The 21,154-nt window shown below is 36.0% G+C and overlaps 2 protein-coding genes across 2 annotated transcripts; one reads left to right on the top strand and one right to left on the bottom strand.

Moving 5' to 3' along the window:
- Positions 1–7,750: 7,750 nt before the first annotated feature.
- CBG00895 lies at positions 7,751–12,004 on the top strand (the record flags this gene model as incomplete). The annotated part of the gene is made up of 5 exons (XM_045241695.1): positions 7,751–7,898; positions 9,797–10,008; positions 10,166–10,429; positions 10,481–10,822; positions 11,699–12,004. 5 exons carry the CDS (start codon positions 7,751–7,753, stop codon positions 12,002–12,004), a joined length of 1,272 nt encoding a protein of 423 aa, XP_045091717.1.
- A 761-nt stretch (positions 12,005–12,765) lies between these two features.
- Cbr-ref-1 lies at positions 12,766–15,921 on the bottom strand (the record flags this gene model as incomplete). The annotated part of the gene is made up of 3 exons (XM_002629631.2): positions 12,766–13,297; positions 14,000–14,452; positions 15,779–15,921. 3 exons carry the CDS (start codon positions 15,919–15,921, stop codon positions 12,766–12,768), a joined length of 1,128 nt encoding a protein of 375 aa, XP_002629677.2.
- Positions 15,922–21,154: the final 5,233 nt, after the last annotated feature.

Raw genomic sequence — 21,154 nt, 5'->3', positions numbered from 1 at the left:
TTTGATTCTGAGATTCTGAGATTCTGAGATTCTGAGATTCTGAGATTCCGAGATTCTGAAATTCTGAAATTCTGAGATTCTGGGATTTTGGGATTCTGAGATTCTGAGATTCTGAAATTCTGAGATACTGAGATTCTGAGATTCTGAGATTCTGAGATTCTGAAATCCTGAGATTCTGAGATTCTGAGATTCCGAGATTCTGAGATTCTGAGATTCCGAGATTCTGAAATTCTGAGATTATGAGATTCAAACACACGGTCACATAAAAATGAAATTGAAATATGGAAATTTTAAATCTTAAATTAAAGAAAAAAAATTGCAGCGTGCAAATTTCGCTGTTTCGAACTAACTGGTTTCGAAGTGTCGCGGTTTCGAAACGACCGGGTTCGAAATAAGTTTTCAAAGTGTCATGAAGTTTCGAAGTGAAGCGGAGCCCATATTTTTCAGATTTTTTCTCAGTTTTTTAGATTTTCGGAACCTCGGAATATCGAATAGTTGGGAATTTTCAGGAATTTCACAATTACAGAATTGTTTAGTTTTGTTTTTGAATTTTTTCAAATTTCTACTTTTTTGGATTTTGGAGTTTTAGAATTCAGAAATGTTAGGTTTTTTGAAATTTAGAGAATTCAAAATTCGAAATTCTTGAGATTTTCAGAATTTTATTTTTTTTTCAACATTTTTGCATTTTTCCTTTTTTTTGGAATTTTTTAAAATTTTGAAGTTTTCAATTTTTGTAAATTTTTTCGAATTTTTTAAACTAGGAAAAAACTAGAAAACCCAAAAATTGAAATGTCTTAAATTCCAAAAATTCCAAAAAATCCGAAAAACAAAAAATCCAAAAAACCTGAAAATTCAAAAATTCCTAAAAATCTGAACATTCAAAAATTCCAAAAAACCTGGGAATTCCAAAATTTCCAAAAACCTGAAAATTCAAAAATTCTTAAAAATCTGAAAATTCCAATAATCCAAAAATTTCAAAAAATCGAAAATACAAAAATTCGGAAAACTCGAAAAGTACCGGATTTTCAAAATATTCCAAATTCTTCGAACTTTTCAGCAATTATTTTCGAAATTTCAATTATTTCCAACTAACTCTGGATTTCTCGAAAGACCTAAATTTGGAATCTTGTAAATTCTAGGCCACTCGTTATGCTTTTCTAGGCCATCAAAGACAAAAAAAAATAAGAAAACGGATTTTCACACTCTCTATTCCTCTATTTATTTGCATTAATCGTCAAAAAGAGGAAAAAGAGAGAAAAAGAGAGAAATATCCCTATTATTCCGATCGGCCGAAAAAAAAGCCAATGAAACATAGAAAGATATCATATTCATTTTGTCTAGTCTACCCGGAAATATTTTATATACCATCGAAAATTGGCTCCGCCCACTTTTTCTAAATGTTCCAGAACATGTGTATAACAAGACGATGATGATAGCCTTAAGAGAAAATGAAAGAAGAATAGGCTCCGCCCACTTTCATGGTACCTGGAGAACAGAATGAAAGAAAAAACCACGTGGAATTAGGAGAAAAAAAAATACCGGAAGGATTACAGAGGGCCAGGCGGCTGGCCGCCCGGAAGGTAAAAACGGGTGGAATTAAGAATTTGGGAAAACAAAACAAACATTTTGGCAAACTGTCAAAATGAAGAAAAGACGTCATTAGGCTTAGAATTTTCAAAGTTTCAATTTTTTAGGACAAAAAAAAGGGTTTTTGAAATAATCGAAATTATAGGGAAAATCTTTTCGAAAATTAAAAAAAAGAAGATTTTAAAAATCGAAAATTCAAATATACAAAAAAAAAAATTTTTTTGGAGATTTCAGATTTTTGGAATTTGAAGTTCTCTCAAAGAGTTCGGAATTTTTAGATTTTTGGATTTTCAAAAATATTTGGACTTTTGGAATTTTCGGATATTTCAGATTTTTCGATTTATTGAGTTTTTAGAATTTTCACATTTTCAGTTTTTTGGAATTTTTGGAATTCCAGATGGATGTTTAGAATTTGTAAAATTTTGAAATTTTTGATTTTGTCGATATTTCAACAAATTTGAAAATTTCAGATTTTTCAATAATTTCAGAAATTTCAAAAATCCCAATAAACTTGGAGTTTTTAGGTTTTTCGAGAAAAAAATTGTTTCCCAGAAACTAAAGTTTTCAAAAAATCGACAATTGTCAATGGAATTTTCAGATTTTCAGAAAAACTGAACATTAAAAAAAAACTGAATTTTCAAGCTAAATCCCAAGACCGGAATTTTCAGATTTTTAGAAAAATTGAAAAAAAAATTTGAAAAAAAAGAAAAATGTATTTCTAAAAATAGGATTTTCGGTTTTTTGGAATTTTTGGACTTGGGAGTTTTAAGGAAGAAAAAATTTGCGAATGTCAAAAATGTCAAAAATTTTACTTAAAATTTTCAGGTTTTTCAAAAAATAAATCAAAGTCCTAACAAAAGAAAAAGTGCTCCTAAAAGTGCTCAAAAAAGAACAACTCAAGAAAAACGCACCATTGCTCAGGCCGAAAGAAACTAATCAGGTGTGAAACCCCTCTCCAACAAACAATGCCCCATTCCCTTTTTTCGCTTCTTATTTGTTCTCTTATTTTTCCCCCTCGTTTCCTATGGCAGAATACCGCGTGGAGATGAGCTCATGATCTCACACTTGAGCCGCCCGTCGTCCGTTTTTCGTCCGCCGACTGGCCGCCCAGGAAGTGCTTGATCAAACAAGAAAAAGAAGAAGAAGAGAAAAAAGAAATTGATATGTGGTGTTCTTTTTTTTATCAAATAGAGAGAAAAGAAAAAGTTAAAGTGGATATGTCTTCTTTGTTGGAAAAGTATACGTCATGTGGGAATCGGTATTTCCTTGAAGCCTGTCAACTTTGAGCTCAATTATTTCGATTTCTGTGAAAGATATCTCAATTTTGTCAACTAATAAATTATTCACCATATTAGCGTCAATATTTTATCACTTGACCAATTTTCGGTATCTTAGACAGGAATGGAGATAATTGGGCTCAAAGTGTGTAAACTGTTTGAATGGGCTGCTGCTAGAGGAAATACGGTAAACCGAAAGTTGTTTCTGTTTGTCCGGATTCTCAAAATTTTTGAAAGTTCTCAATTTAGAAGTTTTCTAGAAAAGCCCAAATTGCAATAATCGGTTTTCTAGGATTCGAAATTTTGGAATCGAAAAATCTGAAATTCTCCAAAAACCAACTTCCTAGGCCTTCTAGAAGCCGAGATACAGCAATTTTAAGTTTTGAAAGCTAGAGACGCAGACAACGAGACACGCTAACTGTCTGCGTCTCTTCTAAAACTTCAAATGGCTATATCTCGGCTTCTAGAAAGCCTAGAAAATTGGTTTTTCTACAGAAATGTTGAAAATTTCATGAAGTTTCAGAAAACCTTTTAAATAAGAAAGTTGAAATAATTGGGATTTTTCGAAATTTCAAAAATGTGTTTTTTAGATTTCTAAAGCTATTGTCATACGTTTGAACCCACAAGTTTTTCTAGAAACTTCTTGAGAATTGAGACAAGACTTCGCGGTAAGTTCAGAAAGTCGAAAACTAGGAAAAGTTGGTTTCGGGACAAAAATACAAAAATTTCCTTTGAAATTTTGAAAATCCTAAAATCGAGATTTTTTTTCTGTACAAAAACCAATTTTCTAGGCCTTCCAGAAGCCGAGATATAGCCATTTGAAGTTTTAGAAGAGACGCAGACAGTTAGCGTGTCTCGTTGTCTGCGTCTCAAGCTTTCAAAACTCCAAATTACCATATCTCCGCTTCTAGAAAGTCTAGGAAGTTGGTTTTTGGACAGAAATGTTTAGAATTTCGAGCTTCATATTCTTAAGTTTTGAAAAATACGAAAATCATTGAAAATCAGAATTTCCAAAAAAAAATCGAGAAACTTCAGAATTTCAGATTTTTCGATTCCAAAATTTCGAATCCTAGAAAACCGATTATTGCAATTTGGGCTTTTCTAGAAAACTTCTAAATTGAGAACTTTCAAAAATTGTGAGAATCCGGACAAACAGAAACAACTTTCGGTTTACCGTATTTCCTCTAGCAGCAGCCCATTCAAACAGTTTACACACTTTGAGCCTAATTATCTCCATTCCTGTCAAAGATATCAGAAAGTGGCCAACTGATAAAATGTTGGTGATAATATGATGAGCATTGTATTAGTTGATCACTTTTCGATATCATTCACAGGAAATGAGTAATGTAACTGAAAGAACTCCCAGAAACACTAACTGCTAAAACACACTATTGCAAACAACGAGATGCAGAGAGAGTGAGAGACACAGACAAACGCTATGCACTCACAGAACCTCTATGCACTCAAAGAGACCTTTGTAACCTGAAAAACTAGAAGACACTGAAACACAGTATTCCTATAAAACACTATTCATTGAATCAACAATAAATCACTATAAAACCTTTAAAACCAGTGAGCACTCGGGTTCAAGCGAAGGGGTCANAAAGCGCGCCCCAGTAAATTTTTCAGAAATTCTCAATTCGCTGCCGAACTTCGTTGGCTGAGTATCACAATTTTAAACGATGAGCGAGAATACGCGCGTTGCAACCCGTTGATTTTTAAGAAATAGATCATGATCTAGTTCAAACCCGCGTTCGTTTTAAAATTATTAAATTTCTTCTGGCCTACGAGTTTGCTGGGGCGCGCTTTCTGACCCCCCCTTCCGCCTGAACCCAAGTGAGTGAGCCACACTTTAACGGGTCGTCACCAATCGTGAGCGAACACCAGCGAAAACTAAAGAAAACGATGAGAATTTGCCGAGAGAGGAGGCGCGTTTTGGCACGCACACAGTTTCGCGCACGGATACAGTAATCCACACCTCTTGCACGTGTGTTCGGGGGAGATTTCTCTCCTTTAGACTTGGAAAGAGGATTTTAAAAGAGAAAACACGGTTGAATACCGTACAAATGTGTTACATCGGGTCAAAGTATCGTAAAAGCGAGATCAAAATTTTGGAATTTCAAAAATTCCCATTTTTGAAGCCAAAAAAAATGAACAGTTTCCGCGTTTGGGTAGTATGGCGCAATACCTAGACAGGGGGGGGGGGGGGTCTGTTCAAATAAACCATAAAAACTAGAACTTTGAAGCTAACTCAAAATCCCAAAAGTTCTACTGACCATATGACAATGAGCACAAAAGCGCCCCTCCCCCCACTGGTCAGTTGGTCATGGAAAACCTGCGAAAATTGAAAAGAAAAGAGTTTTGGCGGTTAGTTTTGTTTGGAGTAGCTGAGGAGGTAGGAGGAATTGAGCAAATAAAAGAGAGCATGCTCAAATAATATGTACCTAGGTGAGAAAATTCGAAGAAGAGGAAGAAGAAGAATGGTAATGTGAGAACAAGGGAGACTTCTTGTATTTCCTTTCGATTGGAACTAGAAAAATAGGGGAAAAAGTTCCAAGGGAATTCTGAATTATGAAGTTTTAGAAATTTTTAGAAAAATTCTCTGTAATCCTGAATTACAGTAATCCAGAAAATTTGGAAATTCAAGATGAATGGAAGCTACAGTAAAACTGAAATCTAAAAATCTCAAATTGTCAATTCAAAAAAAAACTATTGTCAATTCAAAAAGATCGCACCGGTGAACATACAAACAAACAAGTAAACAAGGGGGCGGAGCGATCCGCCCCTTTTCGCAAAGGCGCCGCGCAGTTTTTCGACGGTATTTTAGTGTCGCCGTTTTTTGGTTAATTTTCACCGAATTTCTTCCGAATTGAAGGAAATTCGTCGATTTTGTGAAGGAATATATAACTTTGTTCTAAGAAAAACTGAGAAACACTATTGGGAAAAACTATTCTTTGATTCAGGGTGAAAATGAAAAGAGCAAGACGATGTGACGTATCGAAGCCCACGATGATGGAAAGAAGAGGTAGAAAAGCTTCGGAATCACTTAAATACATGAAATATCATTGCAAATTTTTCTGAAAAAACAGAAAAACTCGATCGGAGAAGTATTTGGAGTAATTTGTCGACTAACAGCAGATTATTTCACTTCTTCATAGTTGTGATACCAGAAGGCGATTTTTCAAAATTAGATAATAGATGGCATAGAAAAAAATCGACGAATTTCCTTCAATTCGGAAGAAATTTGGTGAAAAATAACCAAAAAAACGGCGACATTAAAATACCGTCGAAAAACTGCGCGGCGCCTTTGCGAAAAGGGGCGGATCGCTCCGCCCCCTTGTTTACTTGTTTGTTTGTGTGTTCACCGGTGCGATCTTTTTGAATTGACAATAGGCTTTTTACCAAGTTTTTGAAAATTCGAAAAAAATGTTGTTTCTGAAATTTCCAAAAATTAAAAATTCCGAAATCCCAAAATCTTAAAAGTTCCTAAAAAATTATTTTTCAATTTTTTAATTTTTGATAATCTAAAATTGACTAAAAAATGAAAATTTTCAATGTTTAAAAAATATTTGTTAACTTCAATTTTTCAGATTTTTGGAATTTTGCAAAAAAAAAAGTCATAATAACGAAATTTTGGGAAAAAAGTGATATCAAAATTTAGCACAAAATTGCTGAAAATTAAAAAAAATTTTTTTTGAAAAATTTGTAAAAAATAATTCTTGTTTTAATTTTAAAATTGTAATGTTAGAAATCTATGAAAATCACTTTCGAAATTTGTCGCTTTTCAGACATTTTTGCAAAAACTTCAAAATTTCTGCATTTTATCGTCAAATTCGGTGTTTGCAGATTTTTCAGGATACAGTAATCCGAAAAGTGAAATAAGAGTGCGCAATGGTTTTAATGTTTTGAAAAAAACAAAAAAAGCAAAAAAAACGGGAAAATTGAAGTTTTTCAAAATTTCAAAAAAAAAACATTTTTTAATTTTAAAATTATAAAAAATGTTAGAAATCTATAAAAACCACATTTCCAGCCGAATCTTGTCGATTTTCAGCTATTTTTCCAGCTGAAAACTCAAATTTTCTGCACTTTGTCGTCAAATTCGGTGTTTGCAGATTTTTCCGGGTTACAGTAATCCGAAAAGCGTGAAAAAGGGTAGATATATGTTTCGGGAGTCGAGAAGTTCACAAATCTAGCAGAAAACCTGAAAAAAAGAGAAAAATCTAGAAATTCCAAATTTTCAGAAAAAATTTAAAATTTCGAAAAAAAAATTTTTTGAAAATGTTGAAAAAATATTTTTCAATTTCTCACTTTTTTGAATAAAACTTTTGAAAAACTACCTAAACCGCGTTTCTATCAAAAATTGTCATTTTTTCCACTGAAAACACAAATTTTTGCATTTTGTCGTAAAATTCGGCGTTTGCAGATTTTTCCGGGTTACAGTAATTTTTTTGAAAAATTGAAAAAAAAATTTCCAAGAAGAATGTTGAAAATTAATCAAAACCTTATTCCAGACGAAGCTGATCGGTTTTCAGCCATTTTTTCAGCTGAAACTTCGAATTTTCTGCATTCTGTCGTAAGATTCGGTGTTTGCAGACTTTTAAGAAAAGTTTTTCTCAATATTCAAAGTTTATCAAATTTTCAAAGTTGAAAATCGATAAAAATCACTTTCCAACGATTTTTTTTGCTGAAAATACAAATTTTCTGCATTCTGTCGTCAAATGCGATGTTTGAACACTTCCCTTCTAACCTAAAATCATCCTCAACGTGGTTTGTCAACTCTGAAAAAACCAAAATTCGCCACAAAGAATTCAAACATTTAGTTTTTCAAATTTCGCGCCCAAACACACACACACACACACACACTCAACTCTGGAAATTTGAAGAAGATGAGCAAAGAGAAAGTTCCAGAAGAAGACTTGAATCTACCGTATTTCCATGGAGCGCTTATGAATCAAGACGCTGATCAGCTGCTGGTCAATGATGGCGATTTTATGGTGACGATGAAGTTGCAAATCGATATTAACAAATTAGTGGGTTGGGCGGGAAATTTGAATTTTTGAAAAATTTGAAATTCTGAGATTCTGAGATTCTGAGATTCTGAGATTCTGAGATTCTGAGATTCTGATATTCTGAGATTCTGAGACTCTGAGATTCTGAATTTCTGAGATTCTGAGATTCTGAGATTCTGAGATTCTGAGATTCTGATATTCTGAGATTCTGAGACTCTGAGATTCTGAAATTCTGAGATTCTGAGATTCTGAGATTCTGAGATTCTGAGATTCTGAGATTCTGAGATTCTGAGACTCTGAGATTCTGAAATTCTGAGATTCTGAGATTCTGAGATTCTGATATTCTGATATTCTGAGATTCTGAGATTCTGAGATTCTGAGAATCTGAGATTCTGAGATTCTGGGATTCTGAAATTCTGAGATTCTGAGATTCTGAGATTCTGAGATTCTGAGATTCTGAGATTCTGGGATTCTGAGATTCTGAGATTCTGAGATTCTGAGATTCTGAGATTCTGAGATTTTGAGATTCTGAGATTCTGAGATTCTGAGATTCTGAGATTTTGAGATTCTGAGATTCTGAGATTCTGAGATTCTGAGATTCTGAGATTCTGAGATTCTGAGATTCTGAGATTCTGAGATTTTGAGATTCTGAGATTCTGAGATTCTGAGATTCTGAGATTCTGAGATTCTGAGATTCTGAGATTCTGAGATTCTGATATTCTGAGATTCTGAGACTCTGATATTCTGAGATTCTGAGACTCTGAGATTCTGAAATTCTGAGATTCTGAGATTCTGAGATTCTGAGATTCTGAGATTCTGATATTCTGAGATTCTGAGACTCTGAGATTCTGAAATTCTGAGATTCTGAGATTCTGAGATTCTGAGATTCTGAGATTCTGAGATTCTGAGATTCTGAGATTCTGAGACTCTGAGATTCTGAAATTCTGAGATTCTGAGATTCTGGGATTCTGAGATTCTGAAATTCTGAGATTCTGAGATTCTGATATTCTGAGATTCTGAGATTCTGAGATTCTGAGATTCTGAAATTCTGAGATTCTGAGATTCTGAGATTCTGAGATTCTGAGATTCTGGGATTCTGAAATTCTGAGATTCTGAGATTCTGAGATTCTGAGATTCTGAGATTCTGAGATTCTGGGATTCTGAGATTCTGAGATTCTGAGATTCTGAGATTCTGAGATTCTGAGATTTTGAGATTCTGAGATTCTGAGATTCTGAGATTCTGAGATTCTGAGATTCTGAGATTCTGAGATTCTGAGATTCTGAGATTCTGGGATTCTGAGATTCTGGGATTTTGAGATTCTGAAATTTTGAGATTCTGAGATTTTGAGATTCTGAGATTCTGAGATTCTGAGATTCTGAGATTCTGAGATTCTGAGATTCTGAGATTTTGAGATTCTGAGATTCTGAGATTCTGAGATTCTGAGATTCTGAGATTCTGAGATTCTGGGATTTTGAGATTCTGAAATTTTGAGATTCTGAGATTTTGAGATTCTGAGATTCTGAGATTCTGAGATTCTGAGATTCCGAGATTTTCAGATTCTGAAATTTTGAGATTCTGAGATTCTGAGATTCTGAGATTCTGAGATTCTGAGATTCTGAGATTCTGAGATTCTGAGATTCTGAGATTCTGAGATTCTGAGATTCTGAGATTCTGAGATTCTGAGATTCTGAGATTCTGAGATTCTGAGTTTCCGAGGTTCTGAGATTCTGAAATTCTGAGATTCTGAGTTTCCGAGGTTCTGAGATTCTGAAATTCTGAGATTCTGAGATTCTGAGATTCTGAGATTCTGAGATTCTGAGATTCTGAGATTCGGGAGATGAGGTGGAATTTCTGAAGTTCAGAAAGTCGGAAATTAAAATTATTTCTAAAATTCTGAAAATTCCAGCAATTCTACTTGGCAGTTCGTCTCAAAAAAGGCATCCGTCGCTACGAGATCAAACGCCTCCCTGGCTCGGCGAAATTGGGCTCACGGAGCAAAGAAACAATCGATAAATTGATCAACTCCCTCAAAACCGATGTTTTGGAGATAAAAGGGGAGAAGATAGTGTTGAAGCGAGCAATAGCCAAAGGCAAATTTCAATTGATGCACAAAGATGTCATTTTTAAGAAAAAAGTGAGGAAGGGGAAGTTGTAAAAAAGAAAAAAAAAGAATATGGCATCAAGGGGAGTCGAACTAAAAAACCTTCAGCTCGCAGACGCCGCATCCCCAGCTTGCGCCACGCGCGCACCTTCTTACTAACCACCGAATGGCGGATATAAACGTCTTGCAGATTGGCGCGGGCGCCTACGGGACAGTGTACCGAGGGCGATTAGTGAAAACCAATGAAGTGATAGCTGTGAAAAAGTTGGATCCAGAATCAGCAGATGAGGATGGTTTGGCTGAAATGATGAAGGAAGCAAGGGTCATGCAGTTGTACGATCATCCGAACATTGTCAAATTCCACGGATTCATTTTGGACGATTTGCCATATTTGTTGGTGCTGGAGTTTTGCAATGGTGGCTCGGTGGAGGATCGATTGAGGGACAAAGGATCGGTGGGGGCTTATAGATAAGGAAGGGAAATTCGAAAATTCGAAAATTTCCAGCGACTTACCGTACCCACTCGTGTCCACTACACCTACATGGCAGCGTGCGGAATGGATTACCTGCACAAAAAAGGATGCATCCATCGAGACATTGCCTCGCGAAACTGCCTAATCCATCGAGGAATCGTCAAAATGGCCGATTTCGGAATGTGCCGCGCGACTACAGTATACAAAATGGACATGAGCAAACCGTGCAACGTCCGTTGGTTGGCTCCAGAGGTTTGGGATAACGGAGAGACGCGATTCAATACTGATGTCTACGCGTTTGGAATCATGATGTGGGAATTCTTCGAAATTCCATATGCTACGCCGTACGCGGAGATGAAAGCTGGTCAGGTTAAGGTAGTCTTTTCTGGTGTATCTTTTTTTCAGACTTTTCTAGAAGCTCGAAACTTGCTGAAGTGGTAGCCAAAAGTGTGTTAGGTATCCATACAAAATTTCAAGAAATTCGGTCCAGTGGGAACCAAGATATGGGTCTTGCAAGTTTGACCTACGCGTCGCGGCTGCGTCGCGGTTAGCTAACTTTACTAGAAATGGAACTAGCGAGCTGAAATTTGGAGGAATACTAGAATACAACTTTGTTAGGTTATCTGCCAAATTTCAAGTAAATCGGTCCGGTGGGAACCAAGGCATGGGTCTTGAAAGTTTTGACCGCGGCTGCATCGCGGTTAGCTAACTTCGCTAGAAATGGAGCTAGCGAGCTGGAATTAGGAGGGAATCTAAATTAAACTTTGCTAGGTCACCTGCAAAGTTTTAAGTTGAGTGGACCGCAACGCAACCGCAACGCATGTGTCAAAATGCAAACTACCGTAATCTGATTTTAATTGAATCTAGTGCATTGAAAATTAGTCAGCTTAAAGCGCTTAACACTTCCAACCATTTCACCAAATTTCAAGCAAAGCGGTTCAGTTGGAGCCGATATATGACTCTTAAAAGTTTGACCTATGCGTCGCGGCTGCGTTGCGGTTAGCTAACTTTGCTAGAAATGGAGCTAGCGAGCTGAAATTCGGAGAGCTGGCAGAATGCAACTTTGTTAGGTTACCCGCCAAGTTTCGAGTTGATTGAACCGCAACGCAACCGTAACGCGGCCCAACGCAATAGATCAAAACTTCAAAACGGTGTTTCTCGGCTTGAGTGGGTCGATTTGCTTGAAATTTGGGCAATACACCAATTAGTGAAGTTTTATTCATATTATCTGAAATCTAAAACATGTTTCAGCGCAAAACTCGAACTGGGTACCGTCTACCACCGCCAGCCGCAATGCCTAAAGAAGTGGGAGATATCATGAAGGAATGTTGTCAACCAGCTGCTGATAAACGTCCGAATGCGGAGAAGTTGAAAGAAATGCTCGAAGAGGTTTATAAGAAGCAGAATCCGACGGAAACGACGCATAACTCGAGTTTGGCGGCTCCGGTGAGTACTGAGCCAACGGCGAAATCGAATATCGCCTCGAAAATCGATAATGGAGCATTGAAGAAGAAGGCTGAGAAGGAGAAGAAGAAGTCGAGAGATTCGAAAGGATGAACTAGAGCTCTTTTTGGAAAAAATAAAAAAATATATTTTGGTGTTTCTTTTTAATTTCTAAGATTTTCGAAAATTTCAGATTTTTCGAATTTTACTGATTTTCTGAAATTTTGGATTTATAGAAATTTCGAAATTCCCGAACTTCAAATGTTCAGAATTCCAAGATTTTTCGAATTTTCTGAAATATTGGAATTTTTCATTTTTTTTTCATTTTCAGATTTTTTCGGTTTTTTGAAATTCTCGGAATTAATCTTTTCGAATTTCCGACCTTTTTTGAATTTTCGCAATTTTGGATTTTTGGAATTTTTAGCTTCGAACTTCCAGAATTTCTTAACTTTTTTGGAATTTTAAAATTTTCGGAATTTAGATATTTTCGAAAATTCGAAATTTCAGATTTTTTGGAACTTTTGGAATTTTGAGAATTCTTTTTTAATTGTCTAATTTTTTCGATATCCCCAAAATCGCAATTTTTGAAATTTCAGCCTTTTTATTTATTTTCTAAAAAATATAAGTTTTCAAAAATTTCATTCCAAAAAAAAATATATATAAATCACATTTATGTCACAATTTTTTCAAAATGCTCAGCATCATTAGAAAATCAATAATTTTCAAGTAATTAATTAATTAATTAGGGGGTAATTAAAAACAAAAATATTATGAAATGTCATATAATCTCATACCGGTGGTACCGGTAAACAAAAAAACTAGAGAGGGTTGGGCGGGAATTTAAAATTAAAAAAAATTTAAATTTAAAATTTGATCTACTCCCAAGGTCGGAAAACCTTGGCTCTTTTGGACGGTGGTGGCATCAGGGCTCCAGAAGATTGTCTAGAAGACGTGACGACTCCAGAATTATTCTCATTCGGCGTCGTTGGTTCGATAGAAGACGTCGATGTGTCTGACGATGGTGGTGGCGAATCCAAGGAGTATGACGGCGACGTTCTAGAAGTTTCTGGAGTTCCGAGCTTCGGCGGAATCCCCAAAAACGGCGGAAACGCAAGGAATGGGTTAATCGGCGGGAATGAAGGAAATGGAAGACGTGGAAATCCAAGAATCGGTGGTTTTGGAGCCAAAGAGAATTCCAAGAACTTCTCCAAATCTGCACACCGAACAATCAAATGTCGATCGCTCTTAAAAAACTGAAAAGCCACGTGTCTTGCGGTTTTTTGTCCCTCTGCGATCGCATGTGTGTATAGTGACTGATCCTGCCCGTTTCGGCTCACAAAATTGTTCTTCTTGTTTCTGATATAATTGATGATGATGTCCAGTGTGTTCAGTCGCTGCATTTTTTCACTGAAACATATTTTTATTAGTTTCTAATTGTGTACGCTCCATACGTTCCAAAATTCAAGCACATCGGCCCACTGGGAGCCGAGATACATCGCTTTAAAGTTTTGAGCTACGCGTCGCGGCTGCGTCGCGGTTAGCTAACTTTGATCTGAGTGGCGCTATTGCCATGAAACTTGGCAGTTAACCTAACAAAGTTGTATTCTAGTATTCCTCCAAATTTCAGCCCGCTAGATCAATTCTGAGCAAAGTTAGCCAACCGCGACACTGCCGCGACACGTAGGTCAAAACTTGGAATTGCCATATCTCGGCTCCCAATTGACCGATTTGCTTGAAATTCGGTTGATCAATGAAGAGTATTGTGCTAGAAAATTTTCAGTGCACTGGATCTGATTGAAATCAGGATACGGTCGTTTGAAATGTACATCATGCATTGCGGCTGCGTTGCGGTCACAGTATTCTAATCAATTTAAAATCTGGTAGGGAACCTAACACACATTAGTTCTAGATTTCCTTCAATTTTCAACCCCCTAGTTTCATTTTTAGCAAAGTTAGAAAACCGCGACGCAGCCGCGACGCGTAGGTCAAAACTTGCAAGAGCTATATCTCGGCTCCCAATGGACCGATTTGCTTGAAATTTTGTGTGGATACCTAACACCCTATTGGCTATCCTAGCATTACGCTTCTAGAACAAAAAGTAAAACGTACACTTGATGAGAGCTCATAAGCTTATTATCAATGATAAAGTTCTTCAACGCATCAAACGCCTCTCCCTGACGATCTCTTCTGTCTTGCTCTCGATTCTTTTTCACCTCCTTCCGATCGATACACATTCCCGATTCAGACGTCGATGGACTGGAAACTTGAGAATCTGAAGACGTCGTTGGCAGATGACGTTCTTCGGATTTTCTCTTTCGATTTCCGACGGTTGACATTAGGAGTCCAGAACGTTCTCGATCGAAACGATGTCTTGCTTTTTGAATGAAATCTTGGCAGACTTCGGAATTCATTCCAAGGGATTTGATGAAAGTGTAGGTGAGATTTTCGATGGTGGCGAATCCGTCGAAGAATCCCTTTCGATTTGGATTTGTGGATGGACCAGGGGATTCGGTCTCCATTCGATTCACTAGCTCGACGGCACGGTTTAGCACTTCGGATTGGCTGAAAATTGGAATTTTTGGATTTCTGAGTATGTTTTGGATTTTAACAAAAGAGATTGGGCTTTAGGAATTTCACGGATTTTCGGAATTACGGGGTTTTTTTGGAGTTTTAGGAAATTTACGATTTCAAAAAATTTTTACGATTTTTTGGAATTCCGGATTTTTCGAACTTTAAAGGTGGGGGGGGGGACATGAAAAAAATAATGTTCTCGAAATTCCGTTCAAAGATGCCCCTCGAGGATTGAACTTGTGAGGGATGATTGAGGGTGCGGCGCCGCTACCGACTGAGCCACGCGGGCAAAGAGAAAGCACACGCCCGATTGCATACAAAAAGGCGAGGACGACAGCTGTACGCAGAGTGACATTAAGCGTTGTACACCGTGACGGTAGAATGCATACTCTAGCTACAAAAAAATACGAAAAATCTCCTGTCCCCCCACCTTTAAGAATTTCAGAAATTTTAGGAATTTCAGGAATTTGAAGTATTTTCGGATTTTTGGAATTTTGGGTTTTTTGGACCTCTAGAATTTCAGGAATTCTAGGACATTCTGTAATTCTGGAATTCAGTAAACTAAAAATCGCAACTTCTGAAACTCATGAATTCTGAAATTTTTGAAATTTTTGAAAAATTTGGAATTTTCGAAAATTCCAGACATTCCTAATTTCAAAATTTCGAGTTCGGATTTTTTGATTTCTGGATGTTTCGGATTTTCGATTTTTTGGAATTTTTGAACTTTTTCAGGATTTTAGAAATATTGAGAATTTTAAAAATTTATGGAATATCAGGATTTTAGGAATTTTAGGAATTCTAGGAATTTTAGGAATTTGAAGACTCTTTTTTCCATTCAGGAATTCAGAAACTCTGAAATTCTGAATTTGGAAATTTCGAGATTCTGAAGTTCTGAAAGTTGTAGGATCACAAAATTTCTGAAATTCAGAAAATTAAAAAAAAAAAGTAGAAACCTTTAAAATTTTCAAAATTTTCAAAAAACCTGATTTTTTGAATTTCCGGAAAATCTCAAAACTTCAAAAACCTAAAAATTTCAAATTCTCGAAAATCCAGAAAATCGAAAAGTCCAAAAATTCACAAAAATTCAAAAACTTCAAATTTTGAGGATTTTTGAAAATCCACAAATACTGAAATTCAAAAATTCGGTATTCCAGAATTGGAAAATTACAGAATTGCTAAATTGAAATTCTGAAATTCAGAATTTTTGGAATTCCGGATCCCAAACCCCATAAGATTCCCAAAATCCATTTACAACTCTAGGTGGCCTAGAAAAATCCTAGGCCATCTGACTTTGTATTTCTATGCCATCAAACTCACGTCAGTTTTTCTTGATCCGTATGCGATTGAATCAGCTCTTGGAGCTCTTTGATTTTTGCATTAATCTCATCTCGCCGCTTTTTCTCCTGGGTCGTCTTTCGATTGAACATTGACGGTGGAGGTGGAGAATTCAGAAGGACCATTTTTCTGAAATTTTATTGGTTTTTTAACTGATTTATTGATTTTCAGAGAAATCGGGTCAAAATCGAGATTTTTCGAAGAAAATGTTAATTTTCAGAGAATCGGAACATTCCGAAATATCGATTTTCGGGGGTTAGTTGGAAAATGAATCAGATGAAGAAGAAGAAAACGGAAAAATGTTGCGAAAAATCTGGGGGAAAAAAGTCATAAACCATTCGGAGGGGAGGGGACGGGCTACAGTATCCCCCAAGATACACACGCCCAAAAAAAGAGATTTTTATCTGGAGAATGAGAATTTGAGAGGGACAGAGCGAGATAGAATTTTTATTGGATTTTGGTTTTGGAATTGGTTTTTAACTACTGAAAAAATTTTGTTTTTTGGTTTAAAGGTACCATACACACCCAAATTTGAGCGCAATTATCTCGGTTCCTATACACGATATCAAAATTTTGTCAACTGATAAATTATTTTTAATTTTATGAGAAGTATTTTATTAGTTGACAATATTTTGATATCTTTTACAGAAAACGAGATAATTGAGCTCAAAGTTGATGACTAGGGTGGGCTTCGGTTAGAGGAAATACTGTAAGTCTGTTTGTCTGTTTGTCAAAATCCTCCAATTTACTGAGATTTTTTTGGGATTTGCTTTTTTTTAGAGAATTGGAATTTCTTAAAAATTCGGGTTTCCGAAATTTTTGAAAATTGTTCAGAAGTTTTCGAAACTTTAGGTTTTCGGAAATTCTCTTACTTCAAAAATTGAGGATTTCCTGGAAATATTGGGATTTCAAATTTCTTGGATTTTTGGGTTTTTAGAGTTTTTGGATGTTAAGACTCTTAGGATTCACAGGATTCCTTAACTCTTGGATTCTTGGATTTCTAAATTTCTAGATTTTCAAGTTTCCTGGGTTCTTGGCTTTCTGGAATCCTCGATTTCTACATTTCCGGATTCCTGGATCTTATGATTTTTAGATTACTGGATTTCTAGAATACTGGATACCTGGATACCTTGATTCTTAGATTTCTAGATTCTTAAGATTCATAGTTTCCTAAATCCCTGAATTTCTGAAATCCTGGATTCCTAGATTCCTAGATTCCTAGGTTCCTGGTTTCCTAGATATTCATAAATTCCTAAATTCTTAGATTCTTCAGATTCTCAGAATTCTTCGAATTCTTAGGATCTTTCAAATTCCTAGATTTTCTCACCTTCCCATCACCATTCTTTTGACCCCCCCCCCCCCCTCTCCTTTCCAAAATTCCCGCCAAATATTTGCTCTCTTTTTCTCTTTTCATGTTCTTCCGGTTCATCTTCTCACCTTATCCCCCACGTCCCCCCTCAAGACCCATTAAGAAGAAAGAGAGGATTACTGTTTAACCTGACACATTTTCTTCATAAAAGGTGTTCCGCCTAGTACCTCCCGTGGGAACATTCGGACCTTTCTCGAGCTCTCAAGGGGGGGGGTCTCAAGACAATCACTTATCAAATGGTTCCCATACTGATAGCACACGGGGCTCGTGTATGTGATAAGGATGGGAACCAGCGATTGTTGACTCTTTTTAGTGGGAAAGGGGACATCGGGACAGACAGAGTCACAGGTTGGTCAAGGCTTTTGGGATAGGTGTTTGGTCACCGGTTCGCTTCAAATAGTTTGCTAACTTGGAGTCCCTATATCTCGCTTCTCGTAAGAGATATCAAAAACTGGTCAACTGATAAAATGATAAACTAATTATAACAAGCATTTTATCAGTTACCAACTTTTTGATAAATTTGACAAGAACCGAGATATATGAATTCAAAGTTGAATGAACTATATATCAAGGGATAGGGCTCTCAAAAGGCTGACGGAGGTACGGTAATCCTATTGGAAGGGCTTACTTTTTCTGAAGGGGGTTTCTAGGTCACCAATATTTTTTAGATTTTACAAATTATGAAACTTCAGAGTTTGAGTGACTACCGTACTCGAGCGATCGCTTAGCTTAACTGCCAGATTTGTAAACGGCGGCTTGTCAGCGGCTCAATCAGCCTATCAACTTTGAGCTCCTATATCTCATTTCCTGTAAGAGATATAAAAAAGTTGTAAACTGATAAAATGTTAAGCTTATTATCACAAACATTTTGTTAATTAAATACTTTTTGATATCTCTAACAAAAAACGAGATATGCAGACTCAAAGTTAAGTACGAAAATTGTAACTAATAGCGAGGTCAAAGGAAGGGGGGGGGGGGGGGGGGGGGAATCCATGAACTCCGGAAATTCAAAAAAAAAATAGGAACTCAAAAATTTAGTATTCTAAAGTTCCATAATCCTTAAAAACTACGAAAAAAGTGCTCACCATCGTTGGCCTAGAAATCCCCCAACAAAAAAGTCAGGCCACCAAACAGGATTACTGTACCTGTCCAGTTTTTGAGTTAAAAAAACTCTTTTTCAGGAAAAGGTATCTTGAAGGATTACGGTGGCTTTGAAAAAAGAAAAGTAGGAATAGAAGAATAATGGAGAAGCAGCGGGATTACGGTAGAAATGGGTAAAAAAGACTACGGTAGAAAAAAAGGCCTACAAAGCCTAAAACAGACCTTCCGGCCTGAAAAGAACAAGACTGGAAAATTAAAAAAACAAACAAAAACGATTGTAGAATGACAAATTGCATGTCGTGCACCATCTCTATCTCTGTACCCCCGGACAAAAGGGGGCGGAGTCTCGTGGGGCGAGGCCACGCCCACCCAGAGGTAAAGGGTGGATATGGGATGGGTGTGGGAACCGGAAGGTAATTGAGAGAGATGGGATAGGTGTGAATCTGGGAAAATGGAAAATAGTAATTGTTGGGAAAATTTGGAATTTTTGGAAAGAAAGAAATTTCAAAAATTAAAAAAAAAAGTTGTTTTTTTAATTTTGATGTAGGTATTTTTAAGATTCTAAAATTCCTAGATTTTTGAGATTTAGGGTTTTGAAAATTCACTTTTTTCGGAATTCTCTAATTTTCAGAATTTTCAAAAAAAATTGTTATCTAACATTTTCCCTCTACCGTACTCCCTTTTTCTCACATTGCCCCAAAAGTGTGAAAAGTGGGAATACCATAATACGAATATTCCCACAACATATGTATACTGATATCGTCCTTCCGGGATTCACACTCTAGTGAAAATACCGGAAAGTGACCGTTTTTTTTTTTGAAAACCCCCCGATGAGAAGAAAAATTGATGAAAAGTGTGGGAAAGTTTGGTTAATTGAAGTTGATTACTAATTAAGACTAATTATCCATTTCCAAGCTCGTCAAAAAAAACTGCCACGTCGCAATTCGGGGTCAAGTTGTCGGACAGGTGTTTTGGTTGTCTTGGGGGAATCTGGAGATTCGTGGCCTAGAAATTTTATATGTTAGAGTTTTGGGTATCAAAACTAATTTCATTTTGAACGAAATTTAAGGCTGGTTCCAAATCTATAACTGGATCCTTTAAAAAATGATTATATCTGAAGTTCTGAGCGTTTTTCTAGGCACATTGATTAGATTTCTCTGACTTGGAGAACCTTCAATTTTGAGCCGATTTATCTCGGTTTTTGTGAAAGATATCAAGAAGTGATAAATTGATAAAATATTGCTGATATTATGATAAACATTTTGTCAGTTGATGACTTTTTTATATCTTTTACAGGAAATGAGGTATAAGGGTTCAGAGTTAGTGGTACCCCCCCCCCCCCCTCAGGGTAGGGGGAAGGGGGGTATGTCGGCTTCTAAGCGGTCTACCTTTTTTTTAGAGGAATTTTACCAAAAAATTGCCAAATAGAAAAATGAAGCCAGACTTCTAAATTTGCCGCTCAATACCTCTTCCCCCAAAAACAACAACCATGTCGGCATTCTCTCTATGTTCAGAACCCCTCCACTTATGTTACGGTTTAGTTAAGTGGCTGAGAAATTGAGCATGGGAATCTTAGCTAGTTCCGGAACGATAAGTATATAATAGTAGTTTTGCTTGTATCTTTTTTTACTATCAAGATCTTCTACTTTTTCTTGTGGTTGTCGGCAAGAAGAGGGTGTGGACGAGTAAATAATTATTGTTTCCGATCGCTTATCTCTAATTGGTGTGAATCTTGGTGGCCAGGGAAGAATCGAAATGGGAGGGCTCTGGGAAAGTTTTGTACGGTACAAAGGTTTTGGTTTCTGGGAAAAAAAAGATAATTGTTAGAAACATTGGAAATGAGATTTTGCTAGTGTTATCAGCTAACCATTTTTGAATAGCTTTAATGATAAATAAGATATCGTCATCTCTCTGTTAGAGGGTTCCCAAGCGGGAGCTTCTATATCTCATTTCCTATAAAAGATATCAAAAAGTGGTCAACTAATAAAGTGTTTATCATAAAGTCAGAAATCTTTTATCAATTCCCTATTTTTTATATCATTTACAGGAACTGAGATAAATTGGCGTGAAGTTAACTGGCCCTCATATTACATTGTTACGGTATATGGAATCAAATAAAAGGGTCTAGGAAAAAGGTCATAACTTTGGTCAGAATTATTTTTGAACATTTTTAAAAAAAGATTTAGAATCAGCATGGTATTTCCTTTGAAATTATATAGTTTTCATATATTGGGCCTCGCGAATTTGTATCTTTTAAGTGGTTTGAATAGCCATGACTAGCTTGGCGAAGTCAAGTTCAGCAAAGCAAAGTCAAAAAGCGGGGCGAATGAGGATAGTCAACTTTGAACCCAAATATATCGTTAACTAATGAATTATTTCTGATAATTAGTTAAAAATTTTATCAATTTGTCATTTTTTGATATCATTCTTAGGAACCGAGATAAATTGACTCAAATTTAGAGAGATCAAAGTAACAGGAATCAAAACATACGGTCTAGGAAAAAGGTCATAACTCGGGTTAGAATAACTTTCAGACAGTTTCAATTACAGATTTAGAATAAGCATAACATTTTCTTATAAATGGTATAATTTTCAATTTTTGGATTTTAGTGTAAACTTTTTAAAAATTGATTTTAAAATACTCGACTCTAATTTAGCAAAGTCAGTATTGAAAAGGGCTATAACTTGAGCTAAAATGATTTTCCAAACAAAACAATTGAAGATTTGAAATCAGCATGAAAATTTGCTTCAAAATAAATTGAAAAATTCTAAATCAATTCGAATTTCTACATAATTTAATAGTCACTTTTCAGTTGATTCCAAATATGGTACTGATTTTCTCTAAAACCGTTTCAAGGCCAAGATATGACTCTTTTTTTTAGTCCTTG

Source organism: Caenorhabditis briggsae (assembly GCF_000004555.2).
Source record: "Caenorhabditis briggsae complete genome, chrII, whole genome shotgun sequence".
NCBI lineage: Eukaryota > Metazoa > Nematoda > Chromadorea > Rhabditida > Rhabditidae > Caenorhabditis > Caenorhabditis briggsae.
The sequence above is the reverse complement of the archived record's forward strand: the minus strand, read 5'-3'. Positions and strand labels throughout refer to the sequence as shown.